This window comes from Cervus elaphus, chromosome 20, assembly GCF_910594005.1.
Source record: "Cervus elaphus chromosome 20, mCerEla1.1, whole genome shotgun sequence".
NCBI lineage: Eukaryota > Metazoa > Chordata > Mammalia > Artiodactyla > Cervidae > Cervus > Cervus elaphus.
In genome coordinates this window covers 67,411,811-67,436,995 of record NC_057834.1, presented here as the reverse complement: position 1 = coordinate 67,436,995, position 25,185 = coordinate 67,411,811, and the positions used below count along the sequence as shown (strand labels likewise).

Sequence of the window (25,185 nt, the reverse complement as noted above, 5' to 3'; positions counted from 1 at the left end):
GTAACCAGAGAACCAGAGGCCACCATAAATCCATAGGTCAATCACAGAATACCCAGATATAAGTATCACTTCCAGAAGCCAGGTAAAATTATGGTGAAGAGGCAGAGTACCCATGTGTCTTCAATCATTCACTGTTTGTTATTTAATAATTGTATGTATGCAGTTTTAATAACTGAATTGTGCAGTTTCAAACAGCATATTACATTTTTATTACTATGGACCATTGTTTAATATCTGGGCTTAAGTTGGGATGGGAAAGTGTTACTATGTTAAACAGAACATTTAAAAACATGGAGTTCATGGAGGAGTGGTAGCTGGGAGGGAAAAGGTAAACTATAAAAGGGTCTATGGTGGTGAAAATACTGGAACCCAATGGGTACTTGGCAGATATCTTTAGTTCCTTCCTCCACCCGATACCAATTAACACATAGTTGAAGGCTCACAACAGAAATGTCAATGGACTAATAACAGTGTGGCACCAGTGGTCAAGTGACAGCATAGCAGCCACATTATGAGTAGATGCTCAATAAATACTGTTTGATGTATTGTCTACCAGACACAATTTTGCTCATTTGAAATCTGGAGCTCAAGGACCATATACATTTCTGTGTTAAATTACTCCTGAGTGGGGATGATTTACAGGAATGGCTTTCTGATGTCAGCCAGGTCTCACCAGCCAGTGAAGACAAATTTGTAAAGACAGTTCAGAGATTTTCTTTTTACCTTCTCCAATCCTTTCTCCAAATACTGTCCCCATCTAGACAGTCTCATGGAGTCAACTGCTTCAAAAATGGGCATGCTTCCCCAAATTCTGTTTGAGGTTTAGGGTGGTTTGTTAAGCAGCAACAGATAATGTAAAAAGACTATTAAATATAATTGACCCTTCCCTTTTTAAAAAAAATATTTTCAGAAAACCTGAGGTCAGAATTGGAAGTGATCTAGAGAGACCATTCTATGACTTTTTGTTTCAATGGTTTATGAGGTTAACTGGAAAGTCATCAAACATTACGTCTCATTCCAATTCTGGAGTTCATTTGATTTTAACTGAAAAAAATTTTATCCATTTTATATGAAAAGAAATGCCACAAAACTTAATTTAAATATTATTCTAATGCAACTCAACACTGAATTATAAATTTAATGGTTGATGGTTAAATAACCTCCAGAATTTTTTCCTGGGAAACCGACAGCATTTGCAAAAGTAAGCATAGGATTTTCTTCCCTGAAAGTTCTCAGAAAAGCAAAAGATAACAACTCTGTGATCAAATTATCCCCACAGCCTTAATTAAAGTGAGATGCTAAGGGAGAGTTCGAGTTCCTTCATTTTATTTACTAATCCACAAAGAGAAGCATCAGGAAAATGTTCTTCAATTCTTATTTGCATACTTCCTAATAGGGCTCATTTATTTTTATTTATGTGTTTACATATGTTTATAACACCTTCACCACAATAAACAAATATATCTCTGCCTAAATACAGCAATAAGCCTATTTCCACAGAGAATACTGAAAATATGGCTGTTTTCCCCTATTCATCTACATGTAAAAATTCTGGCAAGCATTTCCTATTGAAACCCCAACATTTTTATTATAAAGTTTTCCCAAGGTGTCTCCAGTGAAGCTGGAGAAAATATATGCATGTGTATAGGTTCAACTATAACAGCAAATCCTGACTGTACTGCCTCCATTTGCAGTAGGAGTTATATTCAGAGTTGCCATAGCAGCCACCCACGCTCACACACACACAAAGGGGTGGTGGAAAAGAGAGAAAAGCAGTTAGCAGAGAACAGAATCTATTGTTCACAAGACAGCGGTACCTTTCAATGTAATTACAAGCAGGAATCCTGATTTTTAGTCTGAACCACTGTTTAACAATAGAAGATTTCTGAGTGCTAGATTGTTATTACATTTTTCTTTGCTCTAACATAGCTACCACCTGAACCTTTGGCTTTAACTTCTATGGATGCAAAGGTTATGTAGGACCAGGAGGGAATCAGCTAACCACACACACATCAGGGCTGTGATGCTGCTTACTCACTTCAATCGGGTCCAGCTCTGTGCGAACCCAGGGACTGTGGCCCGCCAGGCTCCTCTGTCCATGGGATTCTCCAGGCAAGAATACTGGAGTGGGTTGCCATTCCCTTCTCCAGTGATAAATAATCACCTATTACACAAATAGTAAAAATAATAAAGAAATTTTAAAATAAACAAAAACTAGCTAAAGTATTAAATAAATAAAAGTAAAGCACTAGTGCCTGGCATATACTAAATGCTCAATAAATGTTTGCTAATAATAATAATTATTATTGTTAAAACATCTCCAAGTGTTTATTACAGACTAGAACAGTGCATGCGTGCATGCTCAGTCACGTAGTTGTGTCCAACTCTTTGATAACCCATGGACTATAACCTGCAAGGCTCCTCTGCCCATGGGACTTTTGAGGCAGGAATATTGGTGTGGGTTGCCATTACTCCTCCATGGGATCTTCCCAACCCAGGGATTGAACCTGCATCTCTGGTGTCTCCTGTATTGGCAGGTGGATTCTTTACCATTGTGCCAACCTGGGAAGCCCCAAGTCTAGACTAGAAAAGTGTGACTTATAATTCAGACATAGCTTAAATAAGTGCCTTTAAGTAAGCTGGTAAAACAAACAAAAAACAGATAAGAAGTTGCTAAACAAATGCCAGCAGACACACCATTTTAGCAGAATAAAAACACCAAGCATTTCACTACACTAACACATTCACTACCATTGGCATACCCTGATCACACAACAAAATCCATATTAGTGCTAAGATAATCAGGTAACAGTATTTGGGGTCTGAGAGTATTCTGGAATTTGTCTCAAGTCACTGGCTTGGCACATGTCTATACGCAAGACATGTTTACAATTCATGTGTGTTAGTTGCTTAGTCGTGTCCAACTCTTTGCAGCCCCATGAACTGTATAACCTGCCAGGTTCATCTGTCCATGGTATTTCCAGGCAAGAATACTGGAGTGGGTTACCGTTTCCTTCTCCAGGGGATCTTCCCAACCCAAGGATCGAACCCAGGTCTCTTGCATTGCAAGCAGATTCTTTACCATCTGAACCACCAGGGAAGACCTTTACAATTAATATCCAGATACAAATACAAACATAAGATTTAGATGTGATGACAGTGAATGAAAAATGTTTTACTGTTCCTGATTCACACAAGTTTTAAATCTTCATATTAAGGCTAACTGCTCTACCTTCTAGGGGAGGTGGAACAAAGAGTTAAGCAATTTAGTGACTAAGAAAGAACCACACATGGATTAGAAGATTTTATATCAAGTCTAGAAGTACCTTAAAATGTGTAGCAGAAAGCAAAACTAATGGGCTAAAGAAATAGGGGGCAATTAGAGGAACAGTGCTGGTAGTATGAGAGAAAGAAGAGAGTTGTAACTGGAAAATTGTACAGAAGAGAAAATGGATAGAATGGGATTTGGTCCTTAATGCTATAAAAATTTTCCTGATGGGATTTCTTTTAAAGTCCAAGAAGCAAATGGTAGAATTAGCTTGGCTTAAACACTTTAAAAATGTTAAAATGCACACCCTTATGACCTCCAAAATGACTCTGCCATTGTGAGTGTTATATACAATGCTATAGTTCCACTCTTAAATTGTCTTTTATCTAGAAATCTTTATTTCCAATATCAAGCAGAGGTGCCACAGGAAATATTCTCTCTTTTAGAGATAAACTGACAAGCTTACATTAGGAACGTTAGAAACATTTCCATAATCAAATAGCTCTCTGAGGGGAAAAATAATTCTGAGTTTTTTCAAGCAATTAGAAATTAGTCAAATTTGGCTTGACATTGACCCTGAGATCTCTTGTCATTGAGCTGAAATCAGAAGTAGTTACTGGCACCATTGACTAGGAGGACTCCAAAAGGAAAAATGTTCTGCACTTCTTACTGGAACTAAGAAAAAGTCTTCAAAGAACACTTTTGGAGCGCAACTTTATAGCTTCAAGGCAGCTTCTGGTGATAGAGGGTAAGAATGATGGATACAAACGCTGGGGACAAGAACTGCCTGAAAAGGCTGCTCTTCTTCCTACTCGTGCCCATCGCTGATGCACTCAGTGGTGACCACTTCCTTCGACCTAAACGTCCCAAGAGATCTGCATTTTCGGTCTGGCTCTTACCACTAGAATGATGGCAAATACTCAAGAATAAATAAAATGTGTATAATTTATAATGGCATTTGGTTAGTTCTAACAAAATCCTAAAACAGTGATAGAGATACTGAGATGACAGAGTTACCACCAAAAAAGAACTTTCTAGAAAAAGAGTGTCTCTTTCTCTACCTTCACCAGAGAACACTGGAGGTTGAGGAGGCAGCAAACAGGCCTCGGTAGTTCTCTTAGTTGTACTATTATAAGTTTATAAGGACTGCATAGGACAAATTTGTTTCCATTAAGCCCTATTTAATATAAAGACCAACATATTCTCAAATGGAAATGCTAATGGCTATATTTTTTAATACAACCAACTACCCACACATAATCTCATGAGAGTCAACTGACTTAATTTTAGTCACAGTACCAACAGCTATTATTAAAGATAAATTAAATGGCCTGCAGAAAACTGTTAATGTGACTTCCATTATGGCAGGGAGAAGTAGTTTCTACTTTGGGAGAATTACCAGAAAGACAAATTAAGAATGGCTTCTAATCCTTACTTACTGTCAGATACATAGCTGCATAGACACTGAGAGCCGCTTCTTTGGATGGAAATGTCTTCCTCGCTCTCATGATGAGATCTGGGTTGCCTGTGCAGGCTTCTTCCCCACTGATGAACTGCGTATATTGCTGACACCCAAGCGCCGTGTAGTTGGGTTTACACAGGGCAAGAAAATGGGGAGCCAGGTTTCCTGTGACAACTTGTCCAGCATTTACAAAGATATCTGTTGCAAACAGTCCAAATGTATAAATTCCTGAGGAAGAAAAACACACCATTTTCAACCCTTTGGTTTGTTGTGGTTCAGTTTACAATAAACCAACCGGGAAATATTTTAGAAACTACAGAGTAGTTCACACACGTCCATCCATATGATTCCTTCCATTTCACTCCCTCCAGCTTCCCCCTTTGCTTTCTGAACTAGTGGGAGTGTTAAATTATTTAACATATTGAGTTGTCTGCCACTGGCTACATGTTTATGCATGGCAGGTTTATAAGACATAAGATAAAAGAAGAAAATATATTCTAAGACTGTGTTTGGGTAATGTGATTTTTTAAATGGAGACGTGTTTCCCTTGAGAGGGCTCAGTCTATCACCTTCTACTAATGTTAGCAATCTTTCTTTTATCCCTATTTTTGAATATCTTACTAACATAATACAGAGCAGTCATCTCCCTTTAATTATACCTCTTAAGCCCATTCTAACTAATATTAACTCAGCTGGAGGTGCCAATTAGCAAAATCCTAGGCCATCAGTTTTTAAAAAGCATGTAACTGCTAAGTCCCAGCTTATCTTTTATGTATTGAGTTTCAATTTCTCAAGTTTGGGACAATTTAGTAAATAATAAAGCAATTAGATTGTAATTTTTAAATTATCTTCACAATATTAAAATTTACTTGCTTTGTTTACCTGAACATAAAAAATTAAGTACATAAATTTCCCCCCTTTTGTAAGGATTATGTCAATTTACTCAAAAACCAAAACTATTTTCTAAATTTTCTAAATAATTGGCCACTAACGCCAAAACTTATCTCTATATTTAGGTAAGAGAGGCAAAACAGATTCTTTGGCATCACTGTCAAACTTACAGCTACAATCTACAAAGATGTGGTATCAATGTAAAGAAATCTATTCTTTTATAATTTTTGATAATAAAATTTATCAAGGACATTTTAAAACTATACCAAAATACTACTTCCCAAACAGCTGGTTCATTAAAAAGACATATAATTCTATTATGATAATTAGATGGTTTTTTTCTTTGTCACGTATTTCTGGATTGTTTATTTCCTAAGGCTTTACATAATTATTGATGTGTTGCAAATCAGCAGGAAAAAATATTTTTCCAGGATTAGATACATGACTATCCTTTTCATTTTCAAAGCATTATATAAGATTATAAAAGGTTCTAACACCCAGACCCGCACACAGCAAAACTCCATGTGTATATAAACCACAATGAAACAAAGACCTTAGTTCTTTATTGGAAATGTTTACAAGGAAGAGCTTTCTTTCCATCTTACCAGCATTCCACGAGTCATACAAGTAAATGTTATTAAAATCAGAAATTTGGCAGAGGCAGAGAAAAAGAAGACAATAAAGCTCAATAAAATGTTATTGTATACACCCTCACCTTTCAAATCCCATGGCCTAGCATGGGAACCTAAATGACAAGTGTTCATCTCTCTTCTCTTGAAATCTAGGCTAAGATGTACTCATTGTATTTAACCAAATCATTCTTTTTATCTGGTATAATAAGTTTTCCTGTCTAGAGAGGAATATTTGATAAGGATTTGGAAATGTCTCTTGATACTTATAAAGCTCCCAAATGTGCTTCAGAATTAAAATAGTGCATCAGGCCCAAGTCCAATATTGAAGTTGACTACAGAGATACTTATTAAAGTGAAATCCCATGAGTGTATCCTCCAGATACATTGGCGTGTGACCTCCAGAATAAAGTCACTAAAAAAGAATGATGTCCTATTCTATAGTAATGCTTTTCTTACAATCTTCCCTTTTATTATAGCAAACAAGAAACATCCAAATCATGATAAACAAGGAAACAAGGAACAAAGCAACTACTTCTAAATATCTTATAAATCACATAAGTAAGAAACACGCACAGGCTTAAATGCACACTTTATGCCATCCAGGCAGAGCTCGTTTTATTGAGCTTCACTTTATTGGACTTCATGAAGAGTACTTTTTTTTTTTTTTACAAATGGGAGGTTTGTGGCAACCCTGTGTTGAGCAAGTCTACTGACACTATTTTTCCAATAACATTTGCTCACTCTGAGTGTCTCTGTCACATTTTAGCAATTCTCCCAATATTTCAAAGTTTTTCATTATGATTTATTTGTTATTGGTGATCTATGATCAATTATCTTTAATGTTACTATGGTAGTTCTTTGGGTGCAAGACATACTGTACCCATAAAAGGCAGTAAACTTGATAAATGTGTGTGTTCTGACGGCTTTACCAACTACTCATTCCCCTATATTTCTCTCCCTCTCCTCCAGCCTCCCTACTCTCTAAGACACAACATTACTGAAGCTATGCCAATTAAAAATCCTACAATAGCCTCTAAATATACAAGTGAAAGGAAGAGTCACACATCTCATCCTTAATCAAAAGCTAGAAAGGATGAAGCTCCATGAGAAAGGCAAATCGAAAGCTGAGACAGGCTGAAAGCTAGGTCTCTTGTGCCATTTAGCAAAGTCATGAATGCAAAGAAAAAGCTCTTTAAGGAAATTAAAAGTGCTACGCCAGTGAACACACAAGTGATAAGAAAGTGGAACAGCCTTATTGCTGATTTGAAGCAAGTTGTAGCAGTCTGGATGGTTCCAATCAACCACAGTACTCCCTTAAAACAAAGCCTAATCCACAGCAAGGTCCTAACCCTCTGCAATTCTACAGAAGCTGAAAGAGGTGAGTAAGCTGTAGAAGAAAAGCTTGAATTGAAGCTAGCAGAGGATGATTCATGAGGTTTAAGGAAAGAAGTCATCTCCATGGAAGGAAAGTACAAGGTGAAGCATCAAGTGCTGATACAGAAGCTGCAGCGTTATTCAGACGACCTAGCTAACATCATTAATGAAGGTAGCTACTTTAAAGAACAGATTTTCAATGTAGATAAAACAGCCTTCTATTGGAAGAAGATGCCACCAGGCACTTTCAGATCTAGAAAGAAGAAAATGCCTGGCTTTAAAGCTTCAAAAGACAGGTTGACTCTCTTTTTTGGAGCTAATTCAGCTGGTGAATTTAAGGTGAAACCAATGCTCACTTACTATTCTGAAAAGCCTAGGGCCCTAAAGAGTTAGGCTAAATATACTCGGCCTGTGCTCTGTAAATGGAACTACAAAGTCTGGATAACAGATTATCTGTTTATTACATGGTTTACTAAATATTTTAGGCCCATTGTTAAAACCCACTGCTTAGAAAAAATATTCAAGTTTATTACTGCTCACTGACAATGCACCTGGTCACCCAAGAGCTCCGATGGAGATGTACAATGAGATTAATATTGTTTTCATGCCTGCCAACACAACATTCATTCTGCTGGTCATGGATCAAGGAGGACTTTTGATTTTCAAATCTTACTGTTGCAGGGAAGAGCCAATTCTGATTCCATGTTGGATCTGTTTTCTTATTTTAATCTTCACTTCTCATTGCTTTTTTACTATATCACTCATAGTGGTCTGTCTCCAGGAACCCTGTCCCTCTGCCTTTGTTAGAGACAGTCTGACCCAGCCCACCTGTGAGTGGCTGCACAGAAGAAGAAATTAACATATCCCCTATTTTGCAAGATAAATACCTTTTTACTTTACTTCCTCACCTACTTTCCCTCTCTGTTCTACGCAGACTCCAATAAGATGGTCATTTTGAGCTATTAGTCTGCCACCTTCTTGATCAGCCAGCTTTCCAAATAAAGTCATATTCCTTGCCTCAACACTTGGTTTCTTGATTAACTGGCCTATTGTACAGCGAGCAGAGTGAGCTTGGACTCAGTAACATTATTATTTAAGAAGTACATTTCATAAATTTGTAGCTACCATAGACAGGGATTCCTCTGATGGTTCTGGACAAAGGGAATTTAAAATCTGGAAAGAACTCACTATTCTGGATATCATTAAGAACATTCATGATTCATAGGCAGAGGTTAAAATATTAGCATTAACATGAGTTTGAAAGAAATTGACTCCAACCCTCATGGATGATTTTGAGGGGTTCAAGAACTAAGTGGAGGAAGTAACTGCAGATGTGGTGGAAATAACAAAAGAATTAGAAGTGGAGCCTGAAGATTTGACTGAATCACTGCAATCTCATGATAAAACTTGAATGGGTGAGAATTTTCTTCTCACAGATGAAAGTGGTTTCTTGAGATTGGAATCTACTCCTAGTGAAGATGTTGTGAAGACTGTTGAGATGACAACAAAGGATTTGAAATACTACATAAAGCACCAGCAGGGCTTGAGAGAACTGACTGTAACTTCAAAAGAAGTTCTACCATGGGTAAAATGCTGTCAAACAGCATTGCATGATACAAAGAAATCATTAGAGAAAGGAAGAGTCAATCACTATGGCTAACTTCATTATTATCCTATTTTAAGAAATTGCCACAGCCACCCCAACCTTCAGATTCTACCAATATGATCGGTTGAGGCAAGACTCTCCACCAGCAAAAAGATTACAACTCGTTAAATATTCCAATGATGATTAGCATTTTTTAGCCATTTTTATTTTTAAAAGTATTTTTAATTAAAGTATGTATTTTTTCAGACATAATGTTATTGCATACTTAACAGAGTAAAATATAGTATAAATATAACTTCTATATGCACTGGGAAACCAAAAAAGTCATGTGACTCACTTGATTGTGATATTCACTTTATTGTAGTGGTCTAGAACTGAGTTCAAATATCTTGCGAGGAATGCCTGTATATTCTTTAAATATGGGTGCAAATGAATAAAAAAATTTTACTTAAGTAGGCATAATATAATTTAACAGAATTTAGGTTCAGTTTTATCAAAAACACTTCAGTTCTGAGTATATTATTGCTTATTTTGTTATTAAATGATTCTCATACAAAGATTAAATGGGTCAAGAATACAATTTTGTTGGCATTACAAAAAAAAAAGCAACAACTGAGAAGTAGTTCATGGAGTGCTACTTATTATAATTAACCAATACAGCATTTCTTTTATTTGTCCAGCTATTCTTTTTTGTCTTTTGTGATATTCAGTAATCAACCTAGATCATCATTTCTACCTAAGCATTGTTTCTGAAATTTAACAAACACTAAACCATTTCTTTCATTTACATAATTTTTAGTTTCTTTTAGAATATTAAATATCCAAGTGTGGTGGGATTTTTTTTTTCCTTAAAATAATGTGGAAATGACACCATGAAGTGGAATTTTGCAGAACAGGAGAGAAAATAATATGAAGTGTTTATTTTAAAACCAAATTGACACATTTCAAAGAAAATATAACCTAATATTTGCAACCATTTTAAAGGTTAGCTTATACATAAACATTATTTCAGAAACAATAAAAACAATTCAATGAACACATACCAAGAAATCGTACAGTTCTCCTCACCAGTGGGTTTATATAGCAACAGTCTCCAGTTAAAATAGTTTTCTCCTGGTTTTCAAAATCCCTTGTGGCCAGTTGTAGGCAAAACACAGCAGTTTCTCCAACTATTATCTTGCAAGGAAATAAAAGGTTAAAGAATATTAGAATTTAACCAGTACAAATGCAGAATATCTCTACTTTTAAAAAATGAATAAAAAGGAGTTCTTTTGAGTGGTAACAATCTCAATATAAAGCTGAGCCATATTTGGTTGACCAAACCTTTTTATTTATAACCTCCCCCCATATATATAAAACTCATATTTCTCTCAATTCAAAAATGTATGAAATTAATATGGTATGGGATAGGGGGTGGGGTGGGATGGAGGTCCAAAAGGGAGAGGATATATGTATACATACAACTGATTCACTTCGTTGTACAACAGAAACTAACACAATATTATAAAGCATCTATACCCCAATTAAAAAACATGACCCAGCAAGGTGCTGGAGCAAGTGTCATGTGTCCTAACAATATTGATGAGGAAATGAGCGTCTGAGGTTAAACAATCTGCTCCCCATAAGGCCAATCACAAGCCAGACAGAAATTGCTGACTCAGTCCTCGATCTTTTGACTCTATTTAATACCATGAACAACCACACTAGAAATAAGATTATGAGAAAAGAAACCAGAGCCAATAGCGTGTCTCCTAATTTGTCGTTGTCTAGGTTACGTTTTAGGTCATCCTACCAAGGTTAAATATAGGACCATATGGGGACTCCCTGACACCCACTGGAGAAGTGACTTTGGGGTCTTTGTGAAAAGCAGTATCTATGATTACAAGATATTCAAAATTCTAAGTGGGAGGTAGACAAGGAGCTCACAGGAGATCAAGTGTTTGACTTAATTTTATCCCAATATGTATCCCAATATCTGTATGCAGCAGATCATGAGGTATCTCTGAATTTTTATCCTTCCTTCTGTCTCCTTTTCTTATCCTATATTTCTTCTTACAAGTATGTGAGGGTTCAAGGTTTAACCAGAAGATGTTGAGCTGAATGAATTTAAAGGAATCTAGTCTTGTCTGTCTGGTGAGGCACAAGTGAATTAGGAAAGGCTAGAGTCAAAAGCTTTCCAAATCCTGAAGTTTTTGACTTTGGCAAGGTAGAGCAGGTTTGTGATAAAACAGTTCATTCAGCCTAAACAGGCACAAGAGGTATTTTTTACACGTTCGTCAGCTGCCACCAAGGCCCTAGGAGACACTGACAAATAGACAAGCTGAGTGTCTGACACCTTCTTATCTCCTGTTCTGAATCACTCTTTCATGGCCTACCTTCCTCTCTGCTTCTCCTTGAAAGTTCTCCTTTCTGAGTTTTCAGTCTCAACTTTTTCCAAGTCTGTTTTGTTCAGAATGTTTCAAATTCTAACATTCTATCATCCACTCCAGATAATCAGCTGACTGGTGCCCTGATTCTGCCCTCTGAGCCTCCTCTTCTCCAGGGCAGGTATCACGGTGTCTCCACCAACAGGCTGGCTCCATCCCTCAGTACACTGAGCCCCGAGCTCAGTCCGTTAACACACTACTGGCCCCAGACTGTAGCAGACACCCAAGAATTCTGAGAGTATGAATTAATTCATCCTCAATAGATCAGAGGTCTTCGTCTGCCTCTGACTTTTACTTGATTCCCAATAACCAACATTTTCTGCCTTCTTCCTGCAGTGAAGGCTCTACCTTACACCCTAGTTCCTGTAACCAGGTTCTGTGTGCTTAGTTTCTGACTTGCTTACCCATTTATAGTTAGCAGACTAAAAGCTGCCTTGTTCAAGCTACTCTTCCGAGTTTTCCTAAGGATAACCTCTTGCTTGTCTGTATCTCTGCACATTGCGCTTTTCTGAGTTTTCTGTTTAGTCTTGAGCATACCTGACAAACACTGTCAAGGTTGATATTATTTGGCTACCACTAAAAGTGTGTCTGGGTGAGTTGTTCAGTAGTGTCTCACTCTTTGCCACTCTGTGGACTGTATATCCCACCAGGCTCCTTCGTCCATGAGATTTCCCAGGCAAGAATACTGGAGTGGTTGCCACGCCCTTCTCCAGGGTATCTTCCTAAACCAGGGACTGAACCCAGGTCTCCTGCATTGCAGGCAGACTCTTTACCACCTGAACCACTAAAAGAATCCCACTCGGAGAAGGCGAGGGTGGGATGTTTCGAGAGAACAGCATCGAAACATGTACATTATCTAAGGTGAAACAGATCACCAGCCCAGGTTGGATGCATGAGACAAGTGCTCGGGCCTGGTGCACTGGGAAGACCCAGAGGGATCGGGTGGAGAGGGAGAGGGAGGGGGGATCGGGATGGGGAACACATGTAAATCCATGGCTGATTCATGTCAATGTATGACAAAAACCACTACAATATTGTAAAGTAATTAGCCTCCAACTAATAAAAATAAATGAAAAAAAAAAAAAAAAAAGAATCCCACTCAAACTGGATTAAGAAGAATAGGGAATTTAATCTAAGGTTGGCGGGTTATCTCAGAACCTAGTGTTGTAAGGCACAGGATTAGGTCCAGGGTTGGAAATGTCTCAGGAGTCCAGGCAACCATTCTCTCAGTCTCATTCTTGTCTGGAGTCACGCTCTCACCTCAATTCTCTGAACGTCTGACTCATTCTCATCTTTCTGCAATCTGCATCTCCTGCTTCTTAGGGTACATGAGTATCCCAGCAGGCTCCAAGAACTCTGTGTTCAACATGTCAGCTCAGTTCAAGGAAAATTCAACTAATTAGATTTACTGAACCCAGAGTCAAAATTCCTGGAAGGTTCAGCTTGAGACAGGTGTCTCTTCTGGTCCAATTAATCAAGGTTAAGAAGGTGTGATATGGTGTATGAAAACTGTCTTGTGGGTAGAAAGGTTAGTTTTCAAAGGGTTGCAGTGATGTCTACTTCAAATTCCCATCCGTTACATCTTTCTGGACCTCCTTCCTGCTAGCTCTTGTCTAGACTAGCAATTTCCATCATGTTCTCTGGATCCTGTGTTTTGTTTGCATACCTGGACTTTACCTAATCAAATGCATGTGCCTAGGCCCTAGTGTCTGCTTTTCTTTAGGGGGTATGTTTGCTCTTATTCTCCCTCCCTCACTGTGGTATCTATGGGACTCCTCAACAAAATCATTTTCTTAACTGCCCCCATCTCAACTTCCTAAGTCAAAACTCCCACTGCTACAACTCTCAGATAAATTCAAGTCATTAAAATAACACAATTCTTATTATGATGAATACCTAGGTGCCTCTGAGTTAAGGACACTGCACTGATCTTTAAAGAAGGGTTTATAATCCAGTTGGGTGGACACAAAATGAAACTATGGTGGAAGGCTGCACATGCTGAGTTTTGACTGGTGTGGACAGTAAGTGCCAGCAGAACATTTAGGAAGAGTCACTGAGTCACTGAAGGCATCTATGGTGGCCATGAAATGTGTGCCGCTAGGATCTCTGCTCTGGGAGGTTTTTGGTCTGATGGTCCCAGGTGTCACTCCTTTGGATTAATTACTGAGTCACAGGCTTCCCAGATGGTTCAGTGGGTAAAGAATCAGCCTGCAATGCAGGAGGCTTGCAGGAAATGCAGGTTTGATCCCTGGGTCAGGAAGATCCCTGGAGGAGGGCCACGGCAGCATTCTTATCTGGAGAAGCTAATGGACAGAGGAGCCTGGCAGAGTACAGTCCATAGGGTTGCAGAGAGTTGGACACAACGGAAGTGACAGAGCATGCCTGTGACTGAGCCACTGCCTGCAGGCTCTCCTGGCAATGGCTAGCACAGTGGGGGAATTCAGGTGAGTCTACTCCTCTGGGATGTGGCATAAAGACGCCCCACAATTCTGGTCAAAGTTTTCTTGGAATTGCGCTGTACTCTGAGGTGCCTCCTACTCCATCCTTCTTCCTTCCCTCTCTCCTTCACATGAGTCAGATCTTTCTCATAATCTGAATGCTCTCCTTGCCTTCTCGGGCTTACCACCCTCCAACTTTTACAAATGTTTCCCTTGATAAATCTCTTATATATTTAATAACATTTGGTACCTGCTTCTAGGAGAACTGGTGGCTCAGATGGTAAAGAATCTGCCTGCAATGCAGGAGACTCAGGTTCAGTCCCTGGATCAAGAAGATCCCCTGGAGAAGGAAACAGCAACCCACTCCAGTATTTTTGCCTGGAGAATTCCATAGACAGAAAAGCCTGGTGGGCTATAGTCAATGGGGTCACAAAGAATCAGACACAACTAGCAACTAACACTTTCACTTTTTTCCCCTAGGAGAACCTAAATTAACATAACATAAAAGAAAGATAGGGGGTGATCCTTACTACACTTCAAGGAAGAATAAGTATTAGACGGATGGAGAGAATTTTGATGCAAGCCCTACAGAGAAGGCAGTATTAGAACAGGAAAGGAGATAGTATTTCTCCCGGTAGCGCTCAACTTGACCTGAACATAGGCTAAGGTGGATTGAGTTTGCCTTGGAGGTAGAGGCTCTGGTCAGTGAATTGCAGACCTAAATTCTATGTTCCTTGATTTTTATTTTGATTCTTTTTCTCTTCGCCTGTCAGAAGCCCACTCTAGAGGACTTCATTTCTCCTAAGGCTTTACCAACCCCTGCTACTAAATATTTCTCTCTCCCTTGGGCTCCAGATGCAAATCTCCACTAATTACAAAGTAAAACCATTTATTACATAGAAAAATCTCTGCGTGCTCAGATTGGCATGCTGAAGCGCTCCAAGCCTTGCCATCTGAAATGAAATTCCTGTCTCCCACCCTAAACCTCCTGTCACCTTGGACATACAGGCTGAAATTCTCATCTTTACCCCGACACTAAAACCTTCATTTCCTTCCTTTGCCTCTATCAACTGTTAAATTCTATCAGCTTCCCTGGTGGCTCAGTCCAGTAAAGAATCCACCTGCAATGGAGGAGACTGCCTGCAATGCAGGAGAGTCATTTCTTCCTCATCATTTCTTTCCTGCATTAAAGCATCATCAGAACTCACCTCTGTGCTTTCATTTTCCCTGCTCAAATTGTGTGCAATCCAGGTCCTCGATTTACAATTTCCAGTGTGTCCTCATAGGCAAGGGAATACCAGGAGCTCTTGTAGCAGACTATTTACAGATTAACCTAAACCCATCTTTTTCAGCTTCTCTTACAAACCTCCAGACACGCTATGTTCTAGTCACAGCTAAACATTTTCATTCTCAAACATACCAGGCATTCCCATATATTCTGGCTTTTACACTTGGGCAATGGTAGGCAGTTCTGTTCTTAAGACATGATTTACATATTGCCTACTCTGCTGCAGCTCTATTCCTGGGACAAGCCATCCCTCCCTCTCTGCATTCCAATAGCACTTTGTACATTTATTATGGTACTTTACACATGCTTTTATAAGTATCAGCAACATCTGTCTCCTCCACTTAATTGAGAGATTCTCTGAGACAAGGATTGTATAATGTTTTCTTTATACTTTCATATTAAAGCACGGTGACTGGCAATGAATATGAATGGCTGCTAGAATGAATGAAATTTACCTCAGTCTGCCCTTAGAGATAAGGACACCGATCCAGAGAGAAATAAAGAAATTAATCATGTCTATTCCTGGCACAGCCAAAATTTGAATCCAAGTTTAGAGCTATTTTGACCACAGCCTCTATCTAGGATCGTGTAAGCCTTTCCTCTAATTTTTCCAGGTTTAGCCAGATCACCTCCCTGCTCCACTCTGACACTCCTCAAGACTCACGTCACACCCTGGAGTTCCATCGTATTTCTACAGTTTTAAGGGAAACTTGCTGGGGCACAGAGCACCTTTACAGCTCCTGGGGTCTCCAGGTATAAGAGAACTGAGTATAGAAAGACTTCCCTGATCCTTTTGATGCACATTCCAACCTTCCAACAAAGACCAAAAGAGCTTCACACCATCCTTTCTAACTCTGCCATTATTATTATTTTTTTGAGGTTCTGTTTTCAGAGAAATTTCTTCATATTCCTACTGCATGCTTTTGGTTCTCATATGTAACTGAGGACCTGGTAGTTTGGTCATTTCACCACCACTGTCAAGAGAAATTCTTAATTAGGAGTCACCGCCTGCCATTTTCATTAGATTCCCAAATAAGCTCTTGGTGAAAGATCCTAACTGGCTGTTTTCTCTCCTGGGAGTGGGAGACAGGAAACATGAGAGGATGAAGACACAGAAGCAAGAGATGGAGATGCTAAAAGCTTTGTCACTCCATCCTTTGTCGTTTTCCTTGATAAAATTCCCTTTCTCTGTGAACTTATAAATGAAAGCTGTTTCCAGAGAGAGCTGAGGGGATGAACGGTGTTACCCGAGCACGGACCCTCCTCCTGCCTGCCACAGACTGCAGCTGGCTACAGAGAGTGAGAAAGGAGCAGAACACTGGGAAGGACATCAGTGGCCTGGGGGGAAAATCAACTGATTTCCTGAGGGCCAGCAGTTCACAGCGGGCATTCCTTCCGCACCTCAGCAAAGATCCTCGTTCACTGGGAAATAATAGAAAAAGGAAAAAAGACTCTAATGGTAGAGGGAAGTGTAGGCTGGCACAGTAAGAACACAGCAGGAAACCCTCAGCTCATTTCTTGCATCTGTTTTCCAGCTCTCCTCATACGGACCCACTCACCTCATCTCACTCACCTCTGCCAAGAGAGGTGAAGGCCCCTGCTCCCCCAGTTCTATCAGAAACCCTCAAGCAATGTCCGTGGAAGTTCACTCAAGATCCAGGACGATGTATCCAGAATGTGACAAGACGCCCACCGAGGGCTAGGGAGCTGATGCTGAAGGGCTGTCACTGCCTCACAGGGCTGCGTGTGAGCACCTGTTCTCCTTGAGTCACAGTCCCCTCCCCACTGCAAGCGGACAGTCTGCCTCCTCGGAGGAAACAGTTGTGCTCCTGAACCTCTCCCCACCCTGAAAATGGAAGCCCTACAGTCCACTGAGCAACCAAAACGGAGTGCTGTGTGCTAAGTACTATGTCCTAGATACTATGATACATCATCCTCCAACTGAGCCATCCGTCATGCTTTACTGAACTCAGCGTTGACATCATGAAGCTCCGTGAACCCTATCCCGCTTATCAAGCTGTACCTATACACCACCCCCCCTTCCTAAATGACCCATCCATGTCTCCATCTCATCTTTGAGGACAGATCTGGTGCCCGGTTCTGTTTTTATCTTCTACTCTGTTCACCAGTGAGTAAAATGCCCCAGCTGGCTGATGAATAGCAAGCTACAAAAATGCAACTGTGAATCATAAATCACTAAGTATAAACATCTCTGTTATGAGCACATGCTGCCCTCATACCTCAACTCCCAAAGGCTGACCCTCTGGGAGCTGTTATTTCTTAATGACAAACTGAAGCAAGTTTTTTCTTATGACACCATAGTCAAACTGCAAACAGCTTCATGTTTTCAGTTATAAAAAATCCAATGAGAAATTCCTCTCCCCTTCAACTGGTGGCCACTCAAACATACCCATGCTTCATCAGCTTGAGATGAGTACAAGAAAAATATTTCAGATGTACTGCAGCAGCAGAAATCAAGCAATCAGTGTGACGGTACTTGGCATGTGTCTCACACACTTCAGATATATGTCAAATAATACCTGAAAAGCAACCTGAATTCATAAAATTTTAGTAATGACACACAGTTAAATTTTAAAATGTAGGAGGGTACCAGGTTTATATGTTGGTTCCTATCAAACACATCATGCATTCTTGGTTATTATAAAGACATACATATAGAGAGTGAGCTCATTTCCCATCTAGCCAAGGAAAGTTCTAAGCTATACTAGGAGGTAAAAAGCTACATTGGGTACTATCTTATTAACTTTGTATCACAATATAGAGAAACAGGTTTCTCCCATGTATATATGGATTTCATACTTGCTAAGTAAGACAGTTGCTAACTTCTTGGAACAGTTTCCAAGTAAAACTGAGGTTCAGAGAGAGGAGAATAAATTGAACTAAAAAAATAATGTTTGGCTTCCCTGGTGGCTCAGATGGTAAAGAATCTGCCTGCAGTACAGGAGACCTGGGTTCAATCCCTGGGTCAGGAAGATCCCCTGGAGAAGGGAATGTCTACCCACCCCAGTATTCTTGCCAGGAGAATCCCATATCTCATAGACAGAGAAGCCTGGTAGGCTATGGTCACTGGGATCATCAGACACAACTAAGTGACTAACACTTTCCCTTTGCCAAAGAAGTAACAGTTGTACTATCCCTCCTAGCATTTAAGAAACTATGACTATGTCTTGCTATAACCTGTATATATGTCAGAATTTGACCACCAAAAACTTGTGTTCTCGATTCCATAGCATAAAGTAGCTACTTAGCCTGGACCAACCTTCCCTGCACATCTGCCTCCAGGTGACTCATACCAAGGGATGAGTGACTTTTGACAGTTTCAGACCTAAAAGGCAGCAAACCAGGTGTCTTCCTCCATGTTCTCTCCCTCTATCTGCTGACCAAAAGCAGACATTTCTGGGTCCAGCAGTTGGTGCCACAAAGTGGAAGGAGGCCAGGTCCCCGGAGGTAGCAGGCCTGCACTGGACTACCACGTGAGTGGATGATAACTCTAATGTATGAAGTCACTGAAATGTGGGACTAGTCACTGAAATGTGATAGCGGCTAGAACTTGCTAATTTACCTGTTTTTCATAAAAAAGGGTTAAGTCTCAGGCTCAGAGTGTTCTGCAGAAAAAAATGGTCTAGAATAAAAACAAAAAACATTGATTTTTCACTGTATTTTATGGTTACCTTCTCTATCAAGTGATGCTGGTATTCCATTTATAGTAATATGTTTTCTTTTATAATAATGTTGGTAAAGTAGATTGCTTTGAAGAAGAAATAAATGATAGTTGAGGTGATATGCTACCATGATAGAAATCATGAAGGTGAGACCCTGAGAGGCAATTCTGGGAAACTTTTAGTAATAGCTAATATAAAGCTCAGATAAAGCAAAGGAAACAAAATGAAAATGCAACCTATGGAATGGGAGAAAATACATACAAATCATGTACCCAATAAGGAGTTAGTAACAATACGGGAGACCTGGGTTTGATCCCTGGGTTGGGAAAATTCTCTGGAGAAGGGAAAGGCTACCCACTCCAGTATTCTGGCCTGGAGAATCCCATGGACTATACAGTTCATGGGGTTGCAAAGAGTCAGACATGATTGAATGACTTTCACTGATACTAATGCAAAATCAAAACATATAAGAACTCACACATCTCAACAGCAACAACAACAAAAACCAACCCAATTAAAAGTGTACGAAAGAATTAAATAGGTAGTTTTCAAAAAAAGATATACAAAAGACCAACAGGTACATGAAAAGGTGCCCAACATCACTAAGCAACAGGGAATGCAAAGCAAAACCATAGTAAGATATCACCTCACACTTGTCAGAATGGCTGTCATCAAAAAACTTTGAGAGATGACGAGTGCTGGCAAGGTATCGAGAAAAGGCAAACTTTGTACATTGCTGGTCTGTGGATCAGAAGGGAGCTGGTACAACTACCACAGAAAACCGTACAGAGGCTTCTCAAAAAAATGAAAAATAGAACTACCATGTAATCCAGCAATCCCACATCTGAGGGATATTTATCTAAAGGAACTGAACTCAGAATACTGCACTCATATTCATTGTGACATTTTTCAAAGTATCTAAGATTCGGAAACAATCTAAGTGTTCATTTACAGATGAATGGATAATAAAGATGTTGCATACACATGTAGTGGGATACTGTTCACCATAAGCAAGAAGGAAATCCCATAGTCTGTGACAACATGAACGAACCTTAAGGGCATTATGCTAAGTGAAATAAACCAGATAGGGAAAGATAAGTATTGCATGGGATCACTTACACATGGAATCTTAAAAAAAAAAAAAAAAAGAAACAGTTAAATTCATGGAAACAGACAGTAGAACAGTGGTTTGAACTCCAGGGACTGGGAAGTTGGGGAAATGCAGATATACTTGTCAAAGGGCACAAACTTTTCGTTATAAGATTAACATCTTCTGGGGGTTTAATGTACAACATGGTGATTATAGCTAAAAATACAATATTATATACTTGAATGTTGCTAAAACAGTAGATCTTAAACATTCTCAAAACACACACACAAATGGCAATCATGTGATGGGACAGAGGCATTGGTTAATGCTATGGTGGTTATCGTTTTGCAATATTAAAAGGTATCAAATTAACACACTGGAACCTGAAACTTATACAATGTTATATGTCAATTATATCTCTATAAGGTTGAGGAAAAAGCTTTTAAGAAACTTACATGACATGTACTATTTTTTAGGGACTATCCTCAGTATTTTGGAAATATTTCCTTTTGTTGTTCAGTCGGAAAGTTATGTCCAGCTTTTTGCCATCCCATGGACTGCAGCAAGCCAAGCTTCCCTGTGCACTATCTATAGGAGTTTGCTCAAACTCATGTCCATTGAGTTGGTGAAATTTAATATTTAAAACAATCCTATGAGATAGGTATTGTTATTGAAATCCAGCTGCAGATGAGGAATATCAAGCAGAGATAAAGTGCCTACAGTCGGGTACAGGCTGGGTACAGGGTGAGGAACCAGCATCTCAACCCACGGCAGTCCACCTCCTGAGACCATGCTCTTAACCTTTACATGTTACTAGCAGCAGTTAAGACGTGGGTGTGTGGCAACCGGGAAGCCTTAACACCCTGGGAAAGGACAGTTTTAGCACAACAGTGGGTCAAAGGCAGCTTAGAGTGAAGGATGTGAAGCCAAGAACTAGATTTATTCCTGAGAATTAAGGTTTGTAGTCTTTAAAAAGGAGACTCCTGTTCAAATGCAGATGACAGGGGACAGAAAAGCAACAAATGGATGGGGCAATCATATTGAACCATTTTTTAGTTGGGAAACTAGAAGAAAGGGATCTGCTTTTTTGACAGTGCTCTACGGACAAAGATTCTCAGATGTGGTCCCCACAGCAGCAGCATCTGCAGCACCTGGGAACTGGATGAAAATGCTGCTTGGATTCCATCCCAGTTCTAATGACTCAGCAACTCTGGGCAAGGGTTCAGACCATTAGCGCTTCACTAAGCCCTCAGGCTCGCTCAGGTCTTCCCTGGTGGCTCAGCGGGAAGGAATCAGCCTGTCAGTGCGTGAGACATGGGCTGCATTCCTGGGTTGGGAAGACCCCCTGGAGGAAGGCATGGAAACCCACTCCAGCATTCTTGCCTGGAGAATCCCATGGACAGAGGAACCTGGCGGGCTACAGTCCATAGGGTCACAAAGAGTCAGACATGACTGAAGTGACTTGGCAAGCAAGCAAGGGAATGTGGGATGCCTGGAACAGTGTAACAGAGCAGTTTGATAAGTTGGAATAGTGTGAAAGTCCAGACACTAAGCCTGGGGTGCATACATGTGTGCAATGGGGGACAGGGACGGGGTGGAGCAGCGTGAGGATACAGAGAAAGGAAAAATGGTCTACCTCACAACAAGACGCAGACTTACATGCTATGCTCATTCTTTTTTTTTCTTTCTAATAATTCAGTTCAGTTCAGTCACTCAGTCGTGTCCAACTCTTTGTGACCCCATGAATCACAGCATGCCAGGCCTCCCTGTCCATCACCAACTCCCGGAGTTTACTCAAACTCATGTCCATCAAGTCGGTGCATGCCATCCAGCCATATCATCCCCTGTCATCCCCTTCTCCTCCTGCCCCCAATCCCTCCCAGCATCAGGGTCTTTTCCAATGAGTCAACTCTTCACATGAGGTGGCCAAAGTATTGGAGTTTCAGCTTCAGCATCAGTCCTTCCAATGAACACCGAGGACTGATCTCCTTTAGGATGGACTGGTTGGATCTCCTTGCAGTCCAAGGGACTCTCAAGAGTCAAGCTTGTAAAAATAACATTAAAGAAAACTTCTTTCCTAATTGAAATAAAAGCTAATTAAACTTTACGTGCTATCCATACTTGGCTCAACCATTCATATAAATGTAGGAGACATAAGCTATGAGAAAAATGAATCATAAGAGCACTGTAATAAAATTCATTCTGTATACCTGTGTTGTTTTTTAAAAATTTTTTAACATACAAGGTCAGATTCTGTATGTTCACAAATCTGTAAGCCAGTACTGTTATAATGCACCTGTCATTCCTCAAAAGAGCTAGTTCATCATCAATAAAATAAAAGTTACATTGTTCAGTTGTGTCCCACTCTTTGTGACCCCTGGACTATATTGTCCATGGAATTCTCTACACCACAGTACAGGAGAGGGTAGGCTTTCCTGCCTCCAGGGGATATTCCCAACCCAGGGATCGAACCCAGGTCTCCTGCATTACAGGCGGATTCTTTACAAGCGGAGCCATAAGGGAAGCCCTAATAAAAACTAGTATACAGGTTATTAGCTTGCTTTCACGGAGAAGGCAATGGCACCCCACTCCAGTACTCTTGCCTGGAAAATCCCATGGATGGAGGAGCCTGGTAGGCTGCAGTCCATGGGGTCGCGAAGAGTCGGACTTGACTGAGCGACTTCACTTTCACTTTTCACTTTTATGCATTGGAGAAGGAAATGGCAACCCACTCCAGTGTTCTTGCCTGGAGAATCCCAGGGATGGGGTCGCACAGAGGCAGACACGACTGAAGTGACTTAGCAGTAGCAGCAGCAGCTTGCTTTCAAGCTCTTCTAAAGTACATGTTTGAATTAATTTCCCCTCTTCTTATCAATAATAAAAAAGCAACATGAGAAAATTTAAATAGTCTTTGGGACTTGAAGATAATAAAGTTTCTAGAAATGAGCCTTTGAAGCACAAGCAAAAATTAAATGTCCCTATGTCAGTGCTTCTAAAACTAAGTTCAACAGGATGTTAAATAGTTTTTAAGAGGGGTTGTGGGGAGACTCTTGGGTGAAAAAAAATCAGGTAAAAACTCTAACCCCTCCTGGAGAGTCACAATGTATATTAGCACATCAAGATTCATAATTTCCAGCTGCCCCAGAATGGTATTATTCTACTGTCTTCATTTCACAGATGAGGACACTAAGTGTAGAGAGACTACCTGTTTATCTAAGGGCATTCAGATAAGAAGTGAGGAAGCCAGGACTCACTCAACCCCATGCGGTCCAGTTCTGGCATTCAAGTTGACACTGTACTGTTTTATCATTTTGTTTTAATTTAGGAAGAAAAGTCTGGCAGTTAAAGCTTTCTTGTCTGAACTTTCTGCATTTAAAGGTGTAACTTCCTCCCAATTAGCTTTCCTGCATGACCCAAAGCATGACAATCTGTTAAGGAAAACTTAACTTTTCTGCCCAGTGCTCCCCAAATTTCTCTAATCTTAGCAATCTATCTTCTAGGTAGAGATTGTATCCCAAAGCAAAATCTTCTTCCTTATTTTTTTAAGAAGAGAAAAATCCACATTTAGGAAGGATTAGCTATATAGCTATTTATGATAACTGCATAAAAGAATTAGGGCTCTTTAGAAAGAAAAAGTAAAGCTGAGAAATACTGGCATTATAAAGTGATGATGAACTCATTCACCACTCCCCTAACATTAGGTAGAGAATGTCTAAAACAAAAGAGATCAAGTATTAATTCACACAATGAGAGAGAAAAATACTACTTTGAAAAATGACACTGGTGGGAAATAAAGAGGCATTTAAGAACAGCTTTGAGATGTTTTTGTGAGCAGAAAGCAGTCAGGGAAGTAGAGCGGGATTTACCTGACCTTTCCAATCAATGGCTAAGAAAGAATGACATTTCTTCTCTACAGTACAGAAGAATTATACTTTTCCTCACAGGATTTCCTTGGAGTGTCTACTGGCTATTGAGTCCAGGGGGGATTATCCCGGGTCCTGAAGTATTATATTACTGTCTTATGTGAAAAGTAGAAGTGTCAGTCACTAAATTGTGCTGGACTCTGCAACCTCATGTACTATAGCCCACCAGGCTCCTCTGTCCATGGGGATTCTTCCTGCAAGAATACTGGAGTGGGTTGCCATGCCCTCCTCCAGGGGATCTTCCTCACCCAGCGATCAAACCCGTGTCTCCTGCATTACAGGCAGATTCTTTACCATCTGAGCCACCGTCTTATAGTAGACAGTAATTCTACCTTTTTTTTTTCCCTCGAGAATCTATACGTCTGTTTAAGACTTCTCCTGAACCAAAATGCAAATTTCTGTTGTATTAATATGCCAGGATTGAATGATTTGTGGTCACCTTCAAGTGCCTTAACCACATTAAGGGAATATGTATTCAACAGACTAAACTCTAATACTCTGTGTAACACTCTCCTTTTCATAAAAAATAGGTTTCTGAGGTTACAGCTCTGCCTTAGAAAGGAGAAACAGTATTCCCTGCAATTTCAAATTCATCATACAGATCTTTCTCTTGAGGCCATCTTCTTCCGGTTTTCCTGGCTTTTATTTCTCTCATCTTTAAATAGACGGGCAGGACAAAAGTCTTTTAAGGCCATTCATTTTTACTAAAAAAAAAAAAAAAAGACTAGACATTTAAAGAACTTTATTTTTAAAACACTCTTGCAGGGGAGAAAAAAAGCTGATTACACAGGAAATCCTTCTACTTTACCAAGCCATTAAAAATGTTGATGAGAATGTACGAAGACTTGCATGATTGAAACCCAAAAATAAATGAATGAGATGAATCTTGGAACAGAAGCTCATTTTGCAGCCTGGTCTCCCTTGCATTTGGTGTATGTGTAACTTTTCATCTTATTGCTCCCAGTGTATTAGGAAAATGTATAATTATAACTTAAATGTGAAACCCTAACAGTTCTGATTCAGTTGGCTTCATTAATAAGAAAGCCAAAGTAAGGGTTTCCAAGATAAAATGGGAAATATGTTTCAGAAAACTGATTATCCCAA

The 25,185-nt window shown here is 39.7% G+C and overlaps 1 protein-coding gene across 4 annotated transcripts in view; it reads right to left on the bottom strand.

Annotated features, from left to right (window-relative positions):
* The window catches only part of PLPPR5 (phospholipid phosphatase related 5), a 124,691-nt gene that overhangs the window by 69,188 nt on the left and 30,318 nt on the right, over positions 1-25,185 (bottom strand). For all 4 annotated transcript variants that reach the window (XM_043878161.1, XM_043878162.1, XM_043878159.1 and 1 more), the window contains exons 2-3: positions 10,277-10,409; positions 4,708-4,958 (exon numbers count right to left, since the gene is read on the bottom strand). In XM_043878161.1, coding sequence (XP_043734096.1) covers positions 4,708-4,958; positions 10,277-10,409 — 384 coding nt within the window. The remainder of the gene's footprint in view (positions 1-4,707; positions 4,959-10,276; positions 10,410-25,185) is intronic.